Source organism: Heteronotia binoei, chromosome 1 (genome assembly GCF_032191835.1).
Source record: "Heteronotia binoei isolate CCM8104 ecotype False Entrance Well chromosome 1, APGP_CSIRO_Hbin_v1, whole genome shotgun sequence".
Lineage (NCBI taxonomy): Eukaryota > Metazoa > Chordata > Lepidosauria > Squamata > Gekkonidae > Heteronotia > Heteronotia binoei.
This window is the reverse complement of record NC_083223.1, coordinates 12,607,260-12,632,728: the sequence shown is the minus strand read 5'-3', so window position 1 is coordinate 12,632,728 and position 25,469 is coordinate 12,607,260. Positions and strand designations below refer to the sequence as shown.

The following is a 25,469-nucleotide window of genomic DNA, read 5'->3' as shown; positions in this document are numbered from 1 at the left end:
GGTGGTGGTGGCTGCAAGCCTAGCCAGCTTCAAGAGGGAATTGGATAAACATCTGGAGCAGAGGTCCATCAGTGGCTATTAGCCACAGCATATTGTTGGAAATATCTGTCTGGGGCAGTGATGCTCTGTATTCTTGGTGCTTGGGAGGGGCAACAGTGTGAGGACTTCTAGTGTCCTGGCCCCACGGATGGACCTCCTGATGGCACCTGGATTTTTTGGCCATTGTGTGACACAGAGTGTTGGATTGGATGGGCCATTGGCCTGATCCAGCATAACTTCTCTTATGTTCATATGTTCTTATAAACGATGGCATTAAAAACACTGAACTATAAAATTACAACTAATTCTGTTAATGTCCATAGAATTATGCTTGGGGTCAGCTCTGACTTTCTGGGGCCCTGGGAAAGATTCCTTCTAGTGTCTCCTGCAACTCTGCTGCCCCATCTTTTTACGTATGTATATATGAGCCACATGGATGGGCCAGGCTAACCTGACTTCATCGGATCTTGGGAGCGAAGCAGGGTCAGCCCTGGTTAGTCCTTGGATGGGAGACCAACAAGGAAGTCCAGGCTCGCCAGGCAGAGGTGGGCAACAGCAAACCACCCCTGCCCTGCCCTGGATCTCCCAGACCAGCCCCATCATGGCAGATCTCAAAAGCTAAGCAGGGTTGCCTCTGGTTGATACTTGGATGGGAGACCACCAGAGAACTCCAGGGCTGCTAGGCAGAGGCAGGCAATGGCCAACCACCTCTGAACATCTCTTGCTTTGAAAACCCTACTGGGTCACCATAGCTCACCTGTGTCTCGACAGCTGAAAAAAACAACAGAAAGGTTCTTTGTTGATTAAATTTTAAATGGTACGTCGAGAATAAGGACTTGTCTTCATCCTGCCCTCCTTAGCCTGGCTGTCCTTTCCCCCTTTGGATCTCCTGGCCTGCCTCTTTTGTGCTGTGGACTTGGCCTGTGAGGTCATACAGAGTTTGTGTTGTCAAGGGGTGTCACTACCTTAGTTGCCCTGGGGTTTTTTTGCGGGGGGGGGGGAAGCACTTCATAACTTGGGGCCACCTTGACCTGGATGGCCCAGGCTAGCTCAATCTGTTCACATCTCAGAGCTAAGCAGGGTCAGATCCGGTTAGTACTTGGATGGGAGATTGCTAAGGAAGTCCAGAGTTGCTACCCAGAATGGCAAACCGCTTCTGTTCATCTCTTGCCTTGAAAACACGACAGTCCTAAGTCAGCTGTGACTTGATAGCTCATTCCTCCTCCATATGCCTGTCCTTGTGCACACATCCAGTGGTCTGCCTTCAGGAGGGAGCTGGGATGAATGTGGCATTTTCATGCTCCTTGAAGCTCCATCAGTGGCTGGAAGGACTCAAAAGAAAGCAAAGGGGCTGCGCTCACTTTCTTTCAGACTCGTCTCCCATTTTCAGAGGGTGTGTGTGTGAGTAAATCGATCGCCATTTGGCCACGGCTCCTGTACTGGACCACAGGAGTGCATGGTTGAGAATCCCTGGTGCAAGACGTTAACCATTGACTTGGCGCATCGAAAGAAATGACTGCAATGCATGATTGAATATTTGAAAAAAAGAATTAATCCATGTTTTTCTTTGTCTTCTTCTTCCTTAGCTAATTCAAGTCTTCTTGGAGGCGGCGGTGGTGAGTTTGACTTCTTTTTCTCTCAAACACGTGGTTTTCCAAACAAAAGTGAATTATAAGGGTTTTCAGGAGGTTTAGTGAATGGGAGAAATGTGGAAATGCGGAACAGCTGTAATAATTGCAGTCAGTCCGCTCGCAATTTGGCTTTGCCAATTGCCTGTGTTACCCGTTCAAAATACTCTCTTATAGCCTGGAAGAAGAATTCAGGTTTGGAAGGAAATGGTAGAGGTGGAGGGCGGGAGATTCTGTGCCGGCTACTGCATTGCTTTTGTCCTGGAGTTGTTTCAAGAAACCTGTCAACTGATCTTTTTGTTTGTCTTAGCGTTTTAGCACAAAATAACTCGGCAGTGTCGCTCCCAATATTGCTCAGAGATACAAAACCATCTTTCCTCTCTTCTCCTAGCCTGTCATGGTTTTTGTCTCAATGTTAGAACTCTGAAAGTGTATGAGAGTCAGTTGTTGGAGGGGGGGAATATAAAGTTGAATTGTGGCATTTTCATTACCAATTTCACTCCGCTGGGGGGGGGGGGGGAAGGAAGCGATGCGGGAGGAAGGAGAAATGCTAGAAGTCTAACATGTGGTGGAATAGAAGTTCTCATATTTCATGGCCATCGGTCTCCTTAAAGAAATTGCTGTTGGGTTTGCTATCTCCTTAAAGGGTTCTTTAGCTTGGAGAGATAACAGAGCCTTACAAAACTATGCATTGCATGGAGAAGGCAGAGAAAGATGGACTTTTCTCCTTTTCTCACAATAAAACAACTGGTGGGCACTCAAGGAAATGAAGGAGCAGTGGGCTTGGAACAGATTAAAGTGCTTGTTTGGCACATCCCCTGCCACTGCTGCTGACCCCCAGCCATGCACCTTCCCTACTAACCCCACCCCCACCAACGCTCCTCCCCTGCCACTGCTGCTGACCCCCACCAGTTTGGTGTAGTGGTTAAGTGCGCAGACTCTTATCTGGGAGAACTGAGTTTGATTCCCCACTCCTCCACTTGCACCTGCAAGAATGACCTTGGGTTAGCCATGGTGGTTAAGTGCGCGGACTCTTATCTGGGAGAACTGAGTTTGATTCCCCACTCCTCCACTTGCACCTGCAAGAATGACCTTGGGTTAGCCATGGTGGTTAAGTGCGCGGACTCTTATCTGGGAGAACCGGGTTTGATTCCCCACTCCTCCGCTTGCAGCTGCTGGAATAGCCTTGGGTTAGCCATGGTGGTTAAGTGCGCGGACTCTTATCTGGGAGAACTGAGTTTGATTCCCCACTCCTCCACTTGCACCTGCAAGAATGACCTTGGGTTAGCCATGGTGGTTAAGTGCGCGGACTCTTATCTGGGAGAACCGGGTTTGATTCCCCACTCCTCCACTTGCAGCTGCTGGAATAGCCTTGGGTTAGCCATGGTGGTTAAGTGTGCGGACTCTTATCTGGGAGAACTGAGTTTGATTCCCCACTCCTCCACTTGCAGCTGCTGGAATGGTCTTGGGTCAGCCACAGCTCTTGCAGGAGTTGTCCTTGAAAGGGCAGCTGCTGTGAAAGCCCTCTCAGCCCCACCCACCTCACAGGGTGTCTGTTGTGGGGGGAGAAGACATAGGAGATTGTAAGCCGTTCTGAGTCTCTGATTCGGAGAGAAGGGCGGGGTATAAATCTGCAGCCGCCTTCTTCTTCTTCACCCGCACACCTCCCCTGCCACCCCCACTCATGCACCTCCTATGCCACCTCTCCTGCCTCAAAAAGCACATTGTCTAAATCTACTGGATGGCACTTGCGATACTGTCAGCGAAAATTCTTCCGATGAAGTTTATCAAAACGTCGACAGGACTAGGAGCCGTGCTTATGAATTTTGATTCTTTTCACATGCGGGCCTGATGTTTCATCGCTTCCTCTTGGGAATGATTTCATTGACCCAGGAGTGCTTAGAAATTTCAATTGTTCTCAAATGCGGACTTCATATTTCAGCACTCCCTGCTGGGAGCCACTGTTGACCCAGGAGTGTTGCGGGGAAATGTCTCTTCACTGGATTGGATCCTTGTACAATTTATCTTTCTAGGACTGTAATTACCTTTTGGTGCTGTGTTTCTTATTGTATACGTATTGTATCCAGGCCTCATTTTGGGCAGGAGCTCATAGAAGCAGAGCTCCAGAACCTCTAAATGTTATTGTGCTCTCACTTAACCCTCCCCCCAGCCGTAATACTTGCTTCTGGGCTCCACTGTTTAGATCCCAGTGAATTTTGCTGGACTCTGGTTTGACAAACTTTCTAATATTTCCCCCCACAAAAAATGCGACAATAACCAAAACATATAAAGCAGACAGATGGAAATCATCATCATGCCGCTGTGGCCACATAGGAGAAAGCAATTTAAAAAGTATGATGGGAGTAAGGCTTTATTATGGCAATTCTAATTCACGAAGCATTTTAAGGTAGATGCTGAGCTGATATAATTGAACATATATGAACATATGAAGCTGCCTTCTACTGAATCAGACCCTCGGTCCATCAAAGTCAGTATTGTCTACTCAGACTGGCAGCGGCTCTCCAGGGTCTCAAGCGGAGGTTTTCCATGCCTATTTGCCTGGACCCTTTTTAGTTGGAGATGCTGGCAATCGAACCTGAGACCTTCTGCTTACCAAGCAGATGCTCTGCCACTGAGTCACCATCCCTCCCTTTGTTGAGTACACCTTCCGATGATGTCAGCGGTGTGCGGCATATGCAAATGAGCTATGCAAATGAGTTGTGCCAGTGAGCTCTGGCACCTCTTTTTCTATGAAATGACCCCTGTGTGTATCTATGTCAGTATATTTTGAGTATTGTATGAATTACGACCAAGCACGGACATGAACCGAACCATGAATCGTGATGCGTGCACGAATTGGGCTGGTTCGTGGATCGTTTCAAATGGCCTGTGTCCGTGGTGCTTCATTTGTTTCGTCTTCACGGCTCGTTTTCCCTGACAGCCTGACGCTGATTCAATCAATTGCTCGGCAATGCTGGGGGTGGACTTCCGGGAGCCCTAGAAATATCCATGGCAGTTGTCCATAGCTTGATTGGCAGCCCTGGGAGCCGGTCATTGAGCTCCCATTCTGCTCTGTGGGAGCGGACACCCTGACTCTGCTGTGTTCACTTTGCACTGCAGTACAAAGAGAGAAGAGTTCGTGTTCATCATGGGAGCTGAAGTTGAGCTTTCCTGGGGCACCTGCTTTGGGGGGGCTGTAACTTGGACATTCCAAGTCCAATCTTCTCCATACTCAGAGGGCAGGTGGAGGAGAGCCTGCTGAAGACTCCTGGTGAGCTTTACAACTCCCAAACCAAATGAACCACAAATCGGTTAGAAATCAAGCAAATCACAAAGAGAAACCAACCACCATTTTTCCCAGTTCCGTGCTTAATTACAATGGGGTGGGGGGGTACCAAATTCGGCACTCCCTGCTCCTGTTGCCCTAGTCAAATGCCCCGGCTTGTGCACCGGCCAGCTGGCTTCACTTTGCCTCCCTTCTGATTCCAGAAGAGAGGCGAAGGGAAGCCAGCTGGCTGCCGCGCAAGTCAGACAGCCAGCTTCGCTTTGCCTCCCTCCCGGGATCAGAAGGGAGGCAAAGTGAAGCCACCTGTTGTGCATCGACTGACTTATCTCAGAGGTGAGCAAAGCCAGCTGGGGTGTAACTGCTGGCTTCACTCCACCTCCCTTCCGGGTGCCCTCCCTGTCCTACTTAACCGCGAGCCCCCCTAGGGGGAAGAAGGATGCGGGTGGCAGGGCACCGCAGAGGAGGGCAGCAGGGGGGGTGGCAGGTGGTGGGCTTGCTTGGGGCACCGGGTGCCCTAGGGCCAGCCCTGTATGTACATTTAAGCAAACTATTATATTTATATGCTATTTGTTCCCAGTGACATGCTTTTTTTTTGCTTTCTGTATCTTGGAGGAGGGAAGGCAGCAATCCTGGAGCAGCCGTGAGTAGGCAGGTAATGGGACGTGGCTGGCTCCTCCATCTACACCTCTCCCCCAAAGTGAAGTGCTGAGTTGGGAAGGAAGCAATGCATTTGGGAGGCGTGACCTCCTCTCCCTATGTTTCCTCCACTGCCTCCCCTTTTTCTCTTGGGCGAAGCTTGATGCTTTCAGGTGGGACAGCAAGAGGCAGAGTTGGCAGCTCGCTATCTTCCATGTGCCATATCGGTACGCAGCTCCATCAAACCGTGTGCTAAAGAAAGCATCCCCCAATTTGTGTCTGTCATCCTTTTTTTTTTTGCTTCTGAGATGATGCATTTTGCTTCTAATTGTGTTGCTGTAGTTTTCGAGGGCATGCAAGCACTAAAAAAGCAGGCAAGCGAAAAGTGGTTCGTTATGTAACCGAAGGATCGGGAAATTCAGGATAGCTGCGGCCGACTCCGTTTCAAGAGCCCTTCCTGCCTTTTGGATAATTGTTTGACAAGTCCTCATTTTCACAGGAAGCACGAGGAGCTTGGCGTCGTTCTTCAGAGAGCTGGATGGAATTCGCATAGATGCTTAATACGCTCATCACATTAAAGAGCACTTCAGTCATTACCCACAAACTCTGATGAGTTCTCCTTCCGTGACAGTGAAGCTCTTTGTCCCTTTTTCCAAGCCCGATAGCAATCTCTCTTTTTTGTTGTTGTTCCTTGAGGCACTGTTGCATTTTCCTAGTTAGCAAACAAGCAAGCAAGTGCTACTTTTTCTTCCTCAAAAAGTATCCCAAGTGGCATATAAACAACAGAAAATAAAGAAAATGAACAGCACACATAAAACCTGTGCTGTGCCAGCTACACTGGCTTCCATGGAGTATTGGGTCAAGTTCAGGGTTTTGGTGGGACTGTGTGCTCCAGTATGTCCCCTGGAGAGCATTACAATCCCTGGGTAACAATCTGCTGGTGACCCCCGGTCCTGGATATATCCAACTGTCCTCAACCAGGGTCAGGGCCTTTTCGGTCCTGGCCCTAACCTGGTGGAACTCTCTGGGAACACCATTAGGGCTAGGCCTGCCAATTTCTCGGGCCGGGTGGGTTTTCCCGCCCTGGAGTTTCCTAACCCACCATCCCGCATTGGGCCGGCGTGGGGGATTCTCCCCCGACGTTGCTGGTGCGATGATGTCACTCGCTGTAGCAGCTTTCCGGAAAACGCTATGGTTTCCCCGGACGCTCTAGCAATTTGGGAGGGAAAACTGTATGGTACCGAGAGATGTCATTGCATTGAACGCGAAACCAGTCCGCTGCTGGAGGCCACAGGGGACTTGGCAACCCTAATCAGGGCCCTTAGGGGCCTTATGCAATTCCACAGGGCCTGTAAGGCAGAGATGTTCCCCGAGGCCTGTCCACAGGGCCTGTAAGGCGGAGATGTTCCCCGAGGCCTGTCCACAGGGCCTGTAAGGCGGAGATGTTCCCCGAGGCCTGTCCACAGGGCCTGTAAGGCGGAGATGTTCCCCGAGGCCTGTCCACAGGGCCTGTAAGGCGGAGATGTTCCCCGAGGCCTGTCCACAGGGCCTGTAAGGCGGAGATGTTCCTCGAGGCCTGTCCACAGGGCCTGTAAGGCGGAGATGTTCCCCGAGGCCTGTCCACAGGGCCTGTAAGGCGGAGATGTTCCCCGAGGCCTGTCCACAGGGCCTGTAAGGCGGAGATGTTCCCCGAGGCCTGTCCACAGGGCCTGTAAGGCGGAGATGTTCCCCGAGGCCTGTCCACAGGGCCTGTAAGGCGGAGATGTTCCTCGAGGCCTGTCCACAGGGCCTGTAAGGCGGAGATGTTCCCCGAGGCCTGTCCACAGGGCCTGTAAGGCGGAGATGTTCCCCGAGGGCCTGTCCACAGGGCCTGTAAGGCGGAGATGTTCCCCGAGGCCTGTCCACAGGGCCTGTAAGGCGGAGATGTTCCTCGAGGCCTGTCCACAGGGCCTGTAAGGCGGAGATGTTCCCCGAGGCCTGTCCACAGGGCCTGTAAGGCGGAGATGTTCCTCGAGGCCTGTCCACAGGGCCTGTAAGGCGGAGATGTTCCCCGAGGCCTGTCCACAGGGCCTGTAAGGCGGAGATGTTCCTCGAGGCCTGTCCACAGGGCCTGTAAGGCGGAGATGTTCCTCGAGGCCTGTCCACAGGGCCTGTAAGGCGGAGATGTTCCCCGAGGCCTGTCCACAGGGCCTGTAAGGCGGAGATGTTCCTCGAGGCCTGTCCACAGGGCCTGTAAGGCGGAGATGTTCCTCGAGGCCTGTCCACAGGGCCTGTAAGGCGGAGATGTTCCTCGAGGCCTGTCCACAGGGCCTGTAAGGCGGAGATGTTCCCCGAGGCCTGTCCACAGGGCCTGTAAGGCGGAGATGTTCCCCGAGGCCTGTCCACAGGGCCTGTAAGGCGGAGATGTTCCCCGAGGCCTGTCCACAGGGCCTGTAAGGCGGAGATGTTCCCCGAGGCCTGTCCACAGGGCCCTGTAAGGCGGAGATGTTCCCCGAGGCCTGTCCACAGGGCCTGTAAGGCGGAGATGTTCCCCGAGGCCTGTCCACAGGGCCTGTAAGGCGGAGATGTTCCCCGAGGCCTGTCCACAGGGCCTGTAAGGCGGAGATGTTCCCCGAGGCCTGTCCACAGGGCCTGTAAGGCAGAGATGTTCCCCGAGGCCCTGTCCACAGGGCCTGTAAGGCAGAGATGTTCCCCGAGGCCTTTCCACAGGGCCTGTAAGGCAGAGATGTTCCCCGAGGCCTTTCCACAGGGCCTGTAAGGCAGAGATGTTCCGCGAGGCCTTTCCACAGGGCCTGTAAGGCAGAGATGTTCCCCGAGGCCTTTCCACAGGGCCTGTAAGGCAGAGATGTTCCCCAGAGGGAAGGGTTTCCACTCTGGCTGGCATCCTCCCTTATTGTCCTCCCCCCTCAGATTGTCCCCCCCCCCTCCACCCAGGAGTCGCTCACAGTCGCTCACAGTCTGGAATGAGGAGGAAATTGTAGTTGTTATTCTTACCACTTGATCTTTTAGATTGCTGCAGTAGCATGATTATAGATTTTAAATTTTTGAATGTTTTTATAGTGTTGTACATTGCCTGGAGCTTCGCGATGGTAGGGCCTGGGCAATTCGTAACATAATACAGTACAATACGATAAAAGTAAAACCGCGTTAATAACAAAAAAGCAGCAATAAAAACTGGTGCAAGGAACATAAACTGCCTCTAGATCCCCAAACACACACGCACACATATAGAGGCACATTTAGCTTCTTGACTTTGTCAGGGGCCTCCAAGATGGCAGCAAGTGGACAGCCCTCAGGAGGAAGTTCGGGCCAGGATGTGGGAGACCCGGTTTCCGATCCAGGTTTGGATTCCCCATTCTGTGGCGGAAGCACTTCCATTTCCCTGCCTACCCACCTCTGCTCCAGGACCGCCGTCTTCCCTCCTCCATCAGAAAAAGGATCGAAGAGATGGGAAGGTACAATGCAGTTTGCGACTGCTGGTGGAGACGTGATGGAGAAATGGCGGTCCCAAGCCAGGTGGAAGCGAATGAGAAGTGCAGGGGATCCCGTTGGGCTCCCAGTGACGTCTGGTGTTGCAGAGGAGCAAAGTCAGATTCCAGTAAGCGCCTTTTAAGACCAACAAAGTTTTGTGGAGAATGCAAGTTTATTGAGAATTGTTGCAGATGGCCATTGTCCCCGTGTTCTATTTATTCAATGCTTCCTGTTCTCTTTCCCAGCCACTCCCCAAAAACCCTTGTTCTGTTTCCCCCCATTCATTATATCAGCAGGGGTGGAATTCTAGCAGGAGCTCCTTTGCTTATTAGGCCACACACCCCTGATGTAGCCAATCCTCCAAGAGCTTACTAGGCTCTTTTTGGTAAGCTTTTGGAAGATTGGGTACATCGGGGAGTGGGGTGTGTGACCTAATACGCAAAGGCGCTCCTGCTAGAATTCCACCCCTGCATACAAGCCTGTACCAAGCGAGGCAAAGAAGTTGAATTATGGTCATGTTATGGAGATCTGTTTCTTTCAAATGAACGGAGGGGGGAGGAATGAACCAAACCCACCTGCAATCATTTTGAAACTAACTGGAATCAAAAGAAATGAATTGTTTCAGTTTAATAGGGGAAGAAACCAGAAATAAAAGATGGGTTTTGATTATTTCCTGCAATTTTTATATTGCTTCAGGTATTTCTCCTCTCTGAGCACCTTTGCAAGAAACCAAATAGGGTTGCCAGGTCTGTGTTGGAAAATCCCTGGAGACTTTGGGGGGTAGAGCCAGGAGAGGGGTGGGGTTTAGGGAGGGGAGGGGCCTCAGCACGGTGCAAGGCCATAGAGCCCACCCTTCAAAGCAGCCATCTTCTCCTTGGAGAGCTGATCTCTGCCAGCTGGAGGTCAGTGGTAAAAGTGGGAGATCCCCAGGCCCCACCTGGAGGATGGCAGCCCTAAAGCCAAATGCTTTATTTTGATTGCTTCCAGCTTACAGAAGACCTTTTCGAAGGGTGCAAGTGTCCCTGAGAGCCAGTTTGGTGTAGTGGCATGGACTCTAACCTGGGAGAACTGGGTTTGATTCCCCACTCTGTCACGGCTGGGGCCGGGTCAGGCAAAGTCCAGAGGCAGTCCGAGGTCTGTAGCCAGCAAGCAGGAGTGTCCAAGGTGCCAAATCCAAATCGCTGTGCAAGTATCGCAGGTCCGAGGTCCAGAAGCCGAGGTCAGGGAGTCCAGAAGTCAAAAGCCAAAGTCAGGGAGTCAGGAACCAAAGTCAAGCCGGAGTGGATGCTAGAACGTCAGGGAGATGACTAGTTGCTTCCACAAAGCCTCCTCCCAAAGCTCACAGCTATATAGCCCTCTGCTGGCTGTTGCCCATTTAGGCTAATTGCTGGCTCTGGGAGGCTGCCAGGATCCTGTTACAACTCAAGCATCCTTGCTCTTAGGAGGGCCAGAATCCTCTCAAAACTCAGGACTCAGGGATCGTCTTGCTTGTGAGCGTGCCGCCCTCCTCCGATCCCTGAGGTCCTGACGGAGGCGGTCATGCACACGAGCCACCCGAGAGGGTGAGGCAGGGGGGCTGGGATCTTCTTCAGCAGGAGGCAGGGGTACTGGTGCAGGTGGCAGGGGTACAGTTTCCTCGGCAGACTCGTCTTCCTCTGCAGGGTCCCCAGTACCCATGACACACTCCTCTGCATATACCTGCTGGGTGACCTTGGGTCAGTCACAGTTCTCTCCGAGCTCTCTCAGCCCCACCTACCTCACAGAGTGTCTGTTGTGAGGAGAGGAAGGGAGGGAGATTGTAAGCCACTCTGAGACTCCGAGTGAAGGGTGGAATATAAATCCAAACTCTTCTTCGTCTCTTCTTTATTTCACGTCCATTTAGCTAATAGCTCTTTGTATGCAATGGCATCCATTTTAAAAAATATTCATTAGCCTTTGTTTTAATCGCCAATAAAATTGGTATTGCATTTCCAGTCTTGCTGCATCTGGGAAGGTGAATTGCTTGGGTGAGTCAGTGGCACGACCCCTTTGAATTGCCACAAAATCCAAAGGAAAATCAAGATGCTGTGGCCAGAAATATGCTCAGGTTTAATAGTTTAGTAAGAGCCCCGTGGCGCAGAGTGTTAAAGCTGCCGTACTGCAGTCCTAAGCTCTGCTCACGACCTGAGTTTGATCCCCGGTGGAAGCTGGGTTTTCAGATAGCCGGCTTGAGGTTGACTCAGCCTTCCACCCTTCCAAGGTGGGTAAAATGAGTCCCCAGCTTGCAGGGGGGAAAGCGTAGATGACTGGGGAAGGCAATGGCAAACCACTCCGTAAAAAGTCTGCTGTGAAATCGTTGTGAGAGCAACGTCACCCCAGAGTTGGAAACAACTGGTGCTTGCACAGGGGACCTTTCCTTTCCTTTAATAGTTGAGGAAGCTGGGTGCTTTCCCCCTGATTTGTTTGAAATTTGATGTGATCTCTTGGGTGGCAGTTCAAATAACTGAACATTTCCTCCAGATTGCTATCAGAAACGTGTTTTCTATTAAAACCAATGAGAAATGAAAATAATTGAATGCAAAAATGAATGAAACAAGTGGAATGTTGGAACGTTGTTTTTTTTCCCAAACCCTCACACTGTACATCTCTACAGTACAGTCATTGTTTTGGGCCAGTGTTGTTTTATCCATGTCTAATTGAAAGCCTCGTGGATAAATCTTTAGGCGTGGTGTTATTATTTCAACAAGAGCCCTGTGGCGCAGAGTGGTAAAGTTGGCAGCACTGCAGTCCAAAGCTTTGCTCACAACCTGAGTTCGATCCCGGCGGAAGCTGGGGTGAGCCTAGTGGGTGAGCCAGCCCCGCCAATAATAACTTGAAACCCTGTCATCAGAATACTGATTTTCAATCAGTGTGTATACAGAGAAGCCATGCCATCCTTTCCAATCTATGTTTCCATTGAAATAATGAAAAAAAGGTCAAGCACCAGTCGTTTCTGACCCTGGGGTGACCTTGCTTACACAATGTTTTCACGGCAGACTTTTTACAGGGTGGTTTGCCATTCCCTTTTCCAGTCCTCTACGCTTTCCCCCCAGCAAGCTGGGGACTCCTTTGACCGACCTCAGAAGGATGGAAGGCTGAGTCAACCTCAAGTCGGCTACCTGAACTCAGCTTCCGCTGGGATTGAACTCAGGTTGTGAGCAGAGGGCTCCGACTGCAGAACTGCAGCTTTACCACCCTGCGTCACGGGACTCTTCCAATTTAATTAGCTTCATCAATTAAGAATTCAGTGGGTTTCTTACTTAAAGGCTATTTTTTTTTCTCGGTCGATACAGTTCCGTTCCCTACATTAACATGGGCTTACTACCATAAATGAACTGGCAGCGCAGAATATTTAACTTGCACCCACACAAAAGGGAAGCCTTTCTCTGTAACCTGACGGGGCTGCTGAAGATTTGGCTCAGAACGAGTCCGACATCTGCTTGGGGACGTGGGGGGGAGGGGAGCTCTGATAAACTTTATTACCTGCCTGAAGATAAAACAGATAACTGGAAATTTCCCCTAAGGGCAAGCCCCATGAACTGTGTGGGAAATTATACCCACATTTTATGTCAGAAAGCCCTGTAATACATATCTGACAGAGTGGAAAAGCAGTCTGTTCTTTATCAGTAGGTTTTGCGGAGGTCTGTCCCCCCAGGCCTTTTCACACTGTCTGGTAACGGAGCATGGTTTCCTTTTTAAAACACACACATACACCCCAGAAAGGCCATGCCTTTGTCCCCAGAGATTAGAGATAGTTCTGACGGTCTGTCAGGCAGGTAATTGGCACAAATATCTGCTTGCGTGATTTCCTCGAGAGCCGACCACAATGCTGGAGAGGCAAAAAGCTTCCCTGCGCTCTGGCCTGGGTGTCTCGTTTTTGAATTGCGCCGCAAGCCTCTGCGAAGCATCTGCGCATGCTTATGTAGAGAGCCAGTTTGGTGTAGTGGTTAAGTGGGCGGACTCTTATCTGGGAGAACTGTGTTTGATTCCCCACTCCTCCACTTGCAGCTGCTGGGATGTGAAAAAGTTGCCAGTTTGGTGCAGTGGTTAAGTGTGTGGACTCTTATCTGGGAGAACTGGGTTTGATTCCCCACTCCTGCACTGGCAGCTGCTGGGATGTGAAAAAGTTGCCAGTTTGGTGCAGTGGTTAAGTGTGTGGACTCTTATCTGGGAGAACCGGGTTTGATTCCCCACTCCTCCACTTGCAGCTGCTGGAATGGCCTTGGGTTGGCTATAGCTCTTGTAGGAGTTGTCCTTGAAAGGGCAGCTGCTGCGAGAGCTCTCTCAGCCCCACCCACCTCACAAGGGTGTCTGTTGTGGGAGAGGAAGGGAAAGGAGATTGTGAGCCGCTCTGAGACTCTGAGATTTGGAGTGGAGGACAGGATATAAATCCAATATCATCATCTTCTTCTAGGCGCAACTAGCAGTGTGGTCCTCCAAGGGGAAGTACAACACCAGACTGCTGAACTACGATTCCTCAGCAAGTTCGGGGCTGGAAAGGGGAACTGGGAATCTTATCCAACCACAGATATTAGTTTTCAGCATTTCCCGCTTCCGTGCTGATCTCCTTGCTGATCGGGTTTTGCGTTGTCCCTCTGCGTCCTGATTGACCCTTGTCTCAGTAAGACCAAGAAGGCTTGGCCTGATATTCCTCACTTGGGTGGACAGAAGCTCTATGTGGTATAAGAGCCAATTCTGAACCTGGAGGAAGAACCCCATCAGTTGTGGAATTAGACACCGGAGGAGTCCAGTCGGCCAAGACAACCTGTTGGGAGAAAGGGGAATCTCATCTCCCTTCAGCTTTTATTTGCCTTAACTGAGGTTCAGCTGCAAAGGGGATTACTCTGTTTGGGGAGGAGTTGGCAAGAGTTTCCATCCAGGTCAGTGCCCTAGGAATTAATGCCCTCCAAAACATCCTATTGTATAGCCAGCCTTGCAAACTGGTCTCTTTGGATAACGCAACCCATCTCTCCATTTTTCTTAGCAATATTGTGTTTTCCAATGATGACCCATAGCGTGACTGAAGTACAATAGCCTCTGTTTGGCAATTTTAGCTTCCAGATCTATACCCTTCTAACTTTGCTTTCCTAGCTTCTAGTAGAAAAGAGCCAAGAGTCCAGGAGCATAGGGTGGCCAGGCCTTTGTTGAGAAATTCCCAGAGACTTTGGGGGCGGAGCTGGGAGAGGGCGGGGTTTGAGAAGAGGAAGGACCTCAGCATGGTGCAATGCCTAAGAGTCCACCCTCCAAAGCAGCCATTTTCTCCAGGGGACTGATCAAAGCCATCAAATAATACACCGTTTTACTGTTTGCAAAAATATATTACAAGGGTTGTGTACAACGCATAATAAACAATACAATATTGATAGGGGCTAGCGGTGCTAAGGCCTTTTAAAGTAACAGAAACCCCAAGGGGGGGGGGGGGCGAAAAACCCCGTCCCTAAATGAATAGTTATAAGTCCAAACTTGGAAATAGTCCAACCGAAAGTCACAAGGTGGGTGCTCCTAAGGAACGTAGCTTCAATGCAGCCGCTTTCTTAAAAAGACGTCTTTCTAGATTTTGATGACGTTTCTATTCCTTCTTCAGCTTTTGCGGCTCAATTGTTTAGGGACCCCGTTCTGCGTTCTCTAATCGCAGCATTAAGCTTCTCATTTTCAGTGTGAAAGAGCCCAATGTTCACAATATTTAAGTAAAAATTCCACCCCCTGATGGTGTTTTGCTAGTTGTGTTCATTTTCTTCAGACTGCTGGGGCATACGGGGTGGGCGGGAGGAGAATTTCTTGAGGGGGATGGACAAGAGGATAGGGAACCAGCTATCACTGTCCTAACCAAATTTGTGGCCGGGTCGGAGCTTTCGTGAGTTGCTGCTCACTTCTTCAGATAACGTTTTAGCTTCCAGGGCCAGTCCTGGCTTGACTTGATCTAAAACCCACTTATTTATCTTTCAGGGGAGAAAATTATATACAGTAACTGTCCTAAATTGATAGCCTGTATCTGGAACCGTGTATTCCCGGTGTGTGGCGCCCACGGAGGAAAGCGCGTGTGTGCTTTGCCTGTTGTCTTTCCAGAGCCAATAGCCGGTCGCCTCTCTAGACAGAGAGAGCTTAAGCACATGTTTACTCTGCCCATCCAAATAAATTCTGAATGTAATCTGGATCGGATTCTTTATCCCCCTTGCAATTTTGTCCAGTTTGGCACATAGTATGATAAACTGCTATTGGCTTACACGCTTCGCTGAACATGAAGGTGTATTGCTTCTTGCTGTTTGCTTTATACAGAGGACAAGACTCTTGTCATGCTCAGAGCTATAACCGAATCAATAAAGATCAGAGGTCTGATCTGGCGTATTCGCTTGTGGGGAAAGGACAATATTTCCGCCCCCCCCCCCCCCTCCATGCAATACCGGGTATTTTATGGCCGCATCTAATGAAGGCTGGTGCATGTGGGTTCCCCTCCCAGCATTTGCTGGAGATGATATCCTTTTGTTTGTTTGTTTTTTTGCAAGTTGTGCTGACGTTGATATTTCTGTTCTTTGGTTATCTTCGCCATGAGAGCTATTGTAGCCACTATCAGTACAAGCAAACAAGTATTCCGTGTCTATCGGGAAAGATGGGGACACAGAATGCTGTTATAGTATTAGAAGACTGATAGTAGTAATGTTCCTTGCCCCACTACTTCTGTTTTTTTTTTAAATATGTTTTGCCATTCTTGGCTATTTGCGTGTCAGCTGATACTTTTATATAGTATATTGAGCAGAAACACCCTTTCCGTGGTAATCTTGAACATATAAGCTGTGCTGTAAGATGTAAATAATCCATTTTCAAAATAATGAGGACTGTACACGAGACATGTCCATTTTATATCCCACAGCCAGTACAGTTCAACTTATTGATGATACGTTGTTCTAGCACAGGGGTGTCAAACTCATTTGTTATGAGGGCCAAATCTGGCATTTGTCGGGCTTGGCCATGTGTGTACCTGCTTATGATCAGGTAGCAGAGATATAAACTTTAGAAAGGACACAGACAAAAAAATTTAAAGTTTTCTTTTTTAAAAAAGCCTTAAAACATGCTTAAAACGTTAGCACTCGTTGGTCTTAAAGGTGCTTTCTTTGTATCTCTCCTGTGCAATCCAGGGAACTGGGCAAAAGGAGCTCTGGTTCTTTCCTTCCCTCCCCAGGGACCAGGAGGAGCTTCAGCCAATAGAAGGAAGAGAGACTTGGCTCAGTAGCTCTGCTGTGTGTTTGAGAGAGCCTGGCAAAGCAAGCTCTCCCCTTTCTCTTCAAGGGAGGAGCCTCAGCCAATGGAGAAAATAGAGGCTTTGCTCTGCAGCTCCCGTGTGATTGAGCAAACCTTGTGAAGCAAGCTGTGATGGAGAAGGAAGCAAGAGAGAGCCCCCAGGCCACATGTTTGACAACCCTGTTCTAGTGGGGTTGCCAGTTCCAGACTGGGAAGTTGCTGGAGATTTGGGGGTGGATCCTGGGGAGGGAGGGTTTGCAGAGGGGAGAGACTTTAGTGGGGTAAAATTCCATAGAGCCCACCCTCCAAACAACTGTTTTCTCTTGGGAAACTGATCTGTGTTGCCTGGAGTTTGGTTGTAATGGTGGGAGATCTCCAGCTTCTACTTAGACATTGATCTTCAGTGGGTGGGCTTGATGGTGACATGTGCCTGTCGACTCTTTGCATGATGTTATGGTTGCACAGTTACAAATTCATGCTGCAGCTCTCCACTGTGTGCATGCACGATTAGGTTTGAGCAGATACGCTGTAGGGGTCGGAGCAACGGACCAAGCATCATAAGACTCCGGGTTCAGATCCCTGCTTATCTTGAATGTTACTGGATAACCTTGGGCCTGTTTTTCTTTCAGTAGGTAGCCTACCTCTCAGGGTTATTGTGGGGATAGAATAAAGGAAAGGAGAATCAAGTATGCCCTCCAAAAGGCCTTGGAAGGAGGAGGTTGGGCTAAAATGGATTAAAGATGAATATGTACCAGGAACAGAATAGAAGGTCTGTGTTCTATAAATAGGGTTGCCAATCCCCAGGTGGGGGCAGGGGATCCCCCGGTTTGGAGGCCCTCCCCCCGCTTCAGGGTCGTCAAAAAGCAGGGGGAGGGGAGGGGAATGTCTGCTGGGAACTCTTATTCCCTATGGAGATTTATTCCCATAGAAAATCATGGAGAATTGATCTGTGGGTATCTGGGGCTCTGGGGGGGGGGCTGCTTTTGGGGGTAGAGGCACCAAATTTTCAGTATAGCATCTAGTGCCTCTCCCCAAAATACCCCCCAAGTTTCAAAAAGTTTGGACCGGGGGTCCAATTCTGTGAGCCTCAAAAGAAGGTGCCCCTATCCTTCATTATTTTCTATGGAAGGAAGGAATTGAAAAGGTGTGCTGTCCCTTTAAATGTGAGGGCCAGAACTCCCTTTGGAGTTCCATTATGCTTGTCACAGCCTTGATCTTGGCTCCACCCCTAATGTCTCCTGGCTCCACCCCCAAAGTCTCCTGGCTCCACCCCCAAAGTCTCCTGGCTCCACCCCCAAAGTCCCCAGATATTTCTTGAATTGGACTTGGCTACCCTATCTATAAAGCAGGCGGAAGTTCTGAGGCTGCAGGCAAGCAACAATAGTGAATCAGCCTGCTTTCATATATTAGGAAACGCTCCAATAAGACTAGTGGATAAAAATGACTTGGCTAGTGGATCTTGAAGATTTCTGGACCTAAAAGGTGTACTAGCCCACCGTTGGATTGTATTGCTGAGGGGTCTTTAATCAACAGAGTCATGAGTAGGCCTTCCCCCCCCCCCATTTTGTACAAATTGAGATTTATATGCATCGAAAATACAAAACTTGTTAGATATGATTGTTGCGCACTAGCCCTATTTAACCTTTGTTTACATGGTGTTCTGGTTTTTTTTTTTTTTGTCTGGACTAAAAGAAAGTTAACAAGCAGAAAGTTTCCTTGTCGTTTTTGTAAACACTAGAACGCTCACGCATGATGGCTTACAGGTAACATCGATGTGCACAACTGAGGGGAAATTCGCTGATGCAACTTTTTTGGATGACCGGTCAGATTCATTAGTATTGGAAAACTGCAAGCCTAGAATCATTGTTCAAATTACATATCAGCATGTAAGATACCGTGAGCAATTAATCACAGTGCAAATTTCATCTTCAAGAACGTCAGCTACCCTTTGCCCTTGAGAACTAGTATTTAATGAATGAGATGTGTGTTATTTTGGCTTCAGGGACTTAATTTTAGTGCAAAAAAAACACAACAACACACAGAATTGGGGACATCAATTAATAGTAGTTCAAATGTAATTCTCTGCTTGTCTCTCAGATGATCTATTTGATTTGCTTCATTTAGACCTTACCTTTCTCCCCAAGGAACTCAAAACAGCATATTCCATTCTCCTCTCCACTCTTTTATTCTCACAACAGCCTTGTGAGGTGGGCTATGCTGAGAAAGATCAAGAACCCAGCGAGTGCAGTTAGAAATAACGGTATAATGCAGTCTCAACTGTGGAACTGTAGATCTTCTAACTAGCATAGTATGTTTAACTTATCAGTAAAATCGACTGTCATATTAGCAGACTTGTAAAATAGCAAATGTAGCACTGATTTTTAAGAAGAGGTCCAAAGAAATCTGAAGAGCCACATGGCTCAGTGTGTTAAAGCTGCAGTACTGCAGTCCTAAGCTCTGCTCACGACCTGAGTTCGATCCCCGGCAAAAGCTGGGTTTTCACGTAGCTGGCTCGAGGTTGACTCAGCCTTCCACCCTTCCGAGGTCGGTAAAATGAGTACCCAGCTTGCTGGGGGGAAAGTGTAGATGACTGGGGAAGGCAATGGCAAACTACCCCGTAAAAAGTCCGCCGTAAAAACGATGTGAAAGCAACGTCACCCCAGAGTCGGAAACGACTGGTGTTTGCACAGGGGACCTTTCCTTTCCAAAAAAGTCTAAAAGCTAAGTTAGCCTTGTGTCTGTTCTGAGTAAATCATCATTAAGGGTATTAAGGACACTGAGAAAGAAGCCCTGCTGAGGGAAAAATCAGAATGGCTTCTGGAAAGGGAAGCCATGCCTCACCAAGGGAGGGGCTGTGGCTCAGAGAAAGAGCCTCTGCTTAGCATGTTGAAGGTCCCAGGTTTAATCCCCTCCTTCTCCAGTTGAGAGGCCCAGGTAGAAGTTGATGGGAAATACCTCTGCCTGAGAGCTTGGAGAGCTGCTGCCAGTCTGAGAAGACAATGGTGACTTCGATGGACCAAGGGTCCGTTTCAGTATAAAGCAGCCACATGCGATCACGTGGACCTTTTGGAATTTTCTCCAAAGGCTAAGAAGCGTGTGCATAAGGGTGATCTGGAAGACCTTATTACTTGGGCTTTCAAGACCTTTGACAGGGTCCCTCACCAAAGAATCCTGAGCAAACTTGTAAGTCATGGGGCAAGAAGGCAGGCCCAAGGAGACTAGCAGCAGAGTGTAGGAGTACATGGTCATCATTATGGGTCTCTGGCCCCAGAATGGTCCAGCTGTCCTTGACCGGGGCCAGGGCCTTTTCAGCACTGGCCCCAACCTGGTGGAGCCCACTGTCTACTGAGGTTCATGCCCTGCAGGACTTTGTTCGGTTTCACAGGGCCTGTAAGACCGAGGTGTTCCACTGGGCATCTGGTGGAGGACCGTCTGAGAAATCTACTGGCCCCTCTCCCCTTCTTTTCTTGTATGGGCTGCCCCGCAGCTGTTCCACCTGTGATGGGTATTTGGGCACCATCTGATGCAGTAAAGAAGTTTTAAATTATAATAACGTGGATTTTAGAACAGTAAGAAGTCAAATTATTGTATGTTGGTTAATGTAAGAACATAAGAGAAGCCATGTTGGATCAGGCCAATGGCACATCCAGTCCAACACTGTGTGTCACACAGTGGCCAATATATGTGTGCGTGTGTATATATACACGAGGAATTCCCCGGATCAATATTGAGACACGTGCTATTTAAATTGTTGTGAAATGGTCAGGAACTGGTGTAGTGGCCCAATGTGTAGATGATCTTGAGGTATTCTGGGTGGTGAAAACCAAAGCAGATCGTCGGTAGCTCCCGGTATCGCTAAATTGAATGAATAAGCAACAGCGTGCCAAATTAAGTTCAGTGTAGAGAAATGCACAAAGATGCAAATTGGAGCAGAAATCCTAACTTTAAGTACATACTGGTGCAGTCTGAATTGGCAGCCACTGAAGGAAAAAAAGCTCTTGGGATTATAGTGGCTAGCTCATGAAAATGTCTACTCTGCAGGCAGCAGCGATGAAAAGGAACAACTCTGTGCTAGAGTTTATTAGAAAAGGGATTGGAAGGCATTCGTATTCTTTCTGCCTTTCGAACCTGGTGATGTTTCTAGTAAGGATGATTCTGCTACTTTTTTGGTTCTTGCATGGATGTTGCCTATTGTATTTTGGCCACATTGTGAAAAGACAGAAGAGTCACTGGAAAAGACAATAATTCTAGGAAAAGTTAAAGGCAGTAGTAAAAGTAGAAGACCCAACGTAAAATGGATGGACGCAGTCAAGGAATCATAGAATCATGGAGTTGGAAGGGACCTCCAGGGTCATCTAGTCCAACCCCCTGCACAATGCAGGAAACTCACAAACACCTCCCCCTAAATTCACAGGATCAGCATTGCTGTCAGATGGCCATCTGAGGAAGGCACAAAGGCCTTCAGTTTGGAAGATCTGAGCAAGGCTGGTAACAATAGGACATTCGAAGGATATTGATTCATCAGGCCGCTGAAAGTCTGAACTGACTCGATAGCATTTAGCACACAAACACGGATATTGGCAAAACATATATATATATATATATTGGGAAAGGCAGGAATCACTTGTTGCACTATTTAAAAACAGAGGGGGATAATTCAATGAAAGCATGGGAAAATATTCGGTGACTGATGGCTGTATCTGCTCTGAAACAATGTGAAATAAGAACATAAGAGAAGCCATGTTGGATCAGGCCAATGGCCCATCCAGTCCAACACTCTGTGTCACACAGTGGCCAATACACACACACACATATACATACATACATATACACACATATACGCAAATGCACACACACACACACACACACACACACATATATATATATATATATATATATATATATATATACACACATACTGTGGCTAACAGCCACTGATGAACCTCTGCTCCATATTTTTATCCAATCATCCCCTTTTAAAGCTGGCTATGCTTGTAGCCGCCAACACCTCCTGTGGAAGTGCATTCCACATGTTAATCACCCTTTGGGTGAAGAAGGACTTCCTTTTATCCATTTTAACCTGACTGCTCAGCAATGTCATCGAATGCCCACGAGTTCTTGTATTGTGAGAAAGGGAGAAAAGGACTTCTTTCTCCACTGTCTCCATCCCATGCATAATCTTGTAAACCTCTGTCATGTCACCCCGCAGTTGACGTTTCTCCAAGCTAAAGAGCCCCAAGCGTTTTAACCTTTCTTCCTAGGGAAAGTGTTTCAAACCTTTAATCATTCTAGTTGCCCTTTTCTGCATTTTTTCCAATGCTATATCCTTTTTGAGGTGCGGTGGCCGGAATGAAAGGCACTTTTCTATCTAGGCCAGTTCACAGTAATAGGTTTGTCACCAAGTCAGGCCCCGATAGAATCCTTTAACTATTTTTGATAGCAAATGGGAAGGAAGAAATTTTGATTTGATTTTTGTTGGTTGCTCCCCAAAAAAGTAAATCTTGAAATGTGATATCTTCGGCTTCAAAGTAATCCAAGAGGGAAAGTCTTTAGAGCAAACTTATTGTTCCGTAGAAAGTTTTTAAACTGATCGTTAATTTTTTAGAGAAGAAAATGGGATTCAAATGTAAAACATTCTGTGACACAGTCGCGGCTTTAAGAATGGTTTTCTTCTGCTTTCTGAGCATTTGTTGTAGGACTGTGAGAAGAGAAAAAAAAAATTGAAGTTGGTCGCTTGGAATCTGTGACTTTTCCCAGTTAATAATGAATTAAGCAGTGCAGGTATCCCTCTCAGAGTGTTTTTGCGAGCACTTCTCAGGGTAAGGCTGGAGCCAATGAGGTTCAGCGTGGCCAACCGCAAAGTCATCAAAGCACATTGGAGCCAAAAATCCTAACTGTAAAAATATGTTGATGGAGTCTGAACGGATGGCAACCTGATCAGATCGAGTAGTCACATTAGTCTGTCTGTAGGAGCGGAAAAGAACGAGAGCCCAAGAGCACCTTAAAGACTAACACAATTTGTTGTGAAGCTGAGCTTTCATGAGACACTGCTCACTTCTTCATACCCCCCGCCACAAATTTTGTTAGTTTTTAAGGTGCTGCTGGACTCTTGCTCTTCCCTGACCGAGAGAGAGAACTTGAAGTCATGCTTGATAACGGAAATTGTGAAGGGGATGGAACACCGTCCCTATGAAGAAAGGTTAAAGAGGTCCGGGCCCTTTAGCATGGAGGAATGACGACTGTGGGGGTGACATGGCAGAGGTTTACAAAATTATGCACGAGATAGAGAAGTTAGGGAAAGAAGAACTTTTCTCCCTTTCTCACAATACAAGACTTTGTGTCTGTGGTCCGCCCTGAGCCCATTTGTGGGGAGGGAGGAATATTTTATGTAAATAAATAGACTCATGGGCCCTGAATGAAATCAATGGAACAGTAGGCTTAGAACAGGTAAAAGGAAGTCTTTCTTCCCGCAAAGAGTAATTAACATATGATATTCAGAGCCACAGGAGGTGGCGGCGGCTGCAAGCATCGACAGCTTTAACAGGGGACTGGATAAACATACGGAACAGAGGTCACCAGTGGCTCTTAGCCACAAGATGATGCTCTCTCTTCTCGGTGCTTGGGGGGCAACAGTGGAAGGACTTCTGGATTTCCGGCCCTGCTTGTGGACCTCCTTATGTCCCCAGGGTTTTTGTCACTGTGTGACACAGGGTGTTGGATTGGATGGGCCACCGGCCTGATCCAACATAGCTTCTCTTATGTTCTTATGTCTGGGGCAGTGATGCTCTGCCTTTTTGGTGCTTGGGGGCAAGAGTAGGTGGGCTTCTGGAGTTCTGGCCCCGCTGGTGGACCTCCTGATGACATCTGGGTTTTGGCCACTGTGTGACACAGAATGTTGGATTAGATGGGCCACTGACCTGATTCAACATGGCTTCTGTTATGTTCATATGTTCTCAATGTGGACTTTTCCAGTGAAATTGACTTAGTAGCTTTTCTCTGCAGCAGGTCATGGGTTGATCCTGACCAGTTCTAGTTTCAAGGTTACTCATTTTTGCAATCACAGCACATTCCTTCCAGCCTACGTAACTTCATCATAGCACACTTTGCATATGTCTTTACTCTGGTGCATTTCCTCCCAATCCACAGTATGACTAGCAAAGCATATTTCTGTCATGGCACATTCTAGATATGTTCAAAACGTAGTTCAGCATTGGGGGGAATGTGAAAGAAAGAGCGGGCTTTTTCGCACTTACCTTAAGCCGGAGCGACGTCCCTCTTCACCGCGCAGCGTCTGCACGGTTTTCGCACTAATTGCTCCGGAGCACCTGGAAGAGCCGCAAAGTCCCGCGGCTTTTGCGTCGCAAATGTAAACCGCCAAAAAGCGGTGAAGAGGGACGTCGCTCTGGCTTAAGGTAAGTGCGAAAACGCCCAGCAAGTTTTGTGCCACATGGTGCTTTGGAGCACATCTTTTCCTGACCTGAAACAGACTTAGCTGAAGGTTCTGTTTACCTCATGGGGGAAGCCAACGTGGCAATGAAGTTCTATTGCCAGTCTTTAGTATATTGATGGTTTCCTATGTTACACTGTTCTTTTGCATGGTTCTCTGGTTTTGAAATCCTACTTGATTGCTATAGAATCATAGAATCATAGAGTTGGAAGGGACCTCCAGGGTCATCTAGTGCTTGTCCAACCCCCTACACAATGCAGGAAACTCACAAATTTTTGTTGTAGTTCAGTCGCGCAGTTGAGTCCGACTGTTTGCGACCCCATGGACCAAGTCACGCCAGGCCCTCCTGTCTTCCACCATCCTCCGAAGTCTGCTCAAATTCGTGTTTGTTACATCAGTAACGCGGTCCGGCCATCTCATCTTTTGCTGTCCCCTTCTTCTTTTGTCTTCTGTCTTTCGTAGCATCAGGATCTTCTCCAGGGAGTGCTCCCTTCTCATTTGGTGGCTAAAGTATTTGAGCTTCAGCTTCAGCATCTGACCTTCCAGAGTTGATTTCCCTTAGGACTGACTGATTGGATCTTCTTGCAGTCCAAAGGACTCTCAAGATTCTTCTCCAGTGAGTGCTCCCTTCTCATTGGGTGACCAAAGTATTTGAGCTTCAGCTTCAGCATCTGACCTTCCAGGGAGCAGTCTGACTTGATTTCCCTTAGGACTGACTGATTTGATCTTCTCGCAATCCAAGGGACTTTCAAGAGTCTTCTCCAGCACCACATCTCGCAAGCATCTAACTCACAAATACCTCCCCCCAAATTCACAGGATCTTCATTGCTATAGAAGTATGTGTTACACCATTCTCTAGCGTATTCACTCGTTTTGCCATCCCGTTTTTATTGCATTGTTTGTTCTTAGCATAGTGTTGTTTCACTGGCGTGGTTTAAATTGCGTGGTCCAACTCAGTGAAACAGAAACTCTGTAATGATTTTTTTAAAAAAGTTTGTCCATTCTTTTCTTAGGGGTTGCACACAGTCTGAGAGGGAGCCCCATTGAACGGCATAGGGTTTCCCAGTAAACTTGCATAGGATCACGCAGAATAAACGTTAGAGTCCAGTGGCAACTTTAAGGCGTGAGCTTTCTTGTGCAGGCACCCTTCTTCAGATGCATGCATGCACACAAAAGCTCATACCTTTAATAATATTTGGTTGGTCTTCAAGGTGCCACTGGACTCCAACTTTGTTCTGTTGCTTGACCAATATGGCTGCCCACTTGGATACGATCAAACAGTTAGAGATGAACTTGACCAGACCTCCTGGGTTAGCGTCCCACTGCTGCCACTTGGGAAGATGGTGTGTGTGTGGGGGGGGGGGGGGAAGCAAAGTCGCTATGTCACTTTGAGGTATAACCTCGAATTGACAAAGGGTAGCCCTAGGAATTGCTGGAAACTCTATGGTTATTTTATCGGGAGTGCAAGCTAAAGATGTGTAGAGAGATCACGTCTTTAGTCAAATTCCCCTGACTGAGAGTATAAAAAGGTATTGCGGTGCTCCAGCGGAGTTTGCTGGGTCTGGTGTGAAACGTAGAGCGCTTTCACACATGCTGAATAATCGACTTTCAGGGCACTTTATAACTGGATTTCACTGCGCGGAACAACAAAACCCAGGCGCAAACTGTTGCTAAAGTGCATTGAAAGTAGATCGAATGCATCATAGAA

General features: G+C 48.2%; 1 protein-coding gene across 1 annotated transcript in view; it reads left to right on the top strand.

Annotated features, from left to right (window-relative positions):
- Window positions 1–25,469, top strand: part of MACROD2 (mono-ADP ribosylhydrolase 2) — a 1,708,848-nt gene that overhangs the window by 251,673 nt on the left and 1,431,706 nt on the right. Inside the window, exon 4 of the mRNA XM_060230846.1 lies at window positions 1,626–1,655. Coding sequence (XP_060086829.1) covers window positions 1,626–1,655 — 30 coding nt within the window. The remainder of the gene's footprint in view (window positions 1–1,625; window positions 1,656–25,469) is intronic.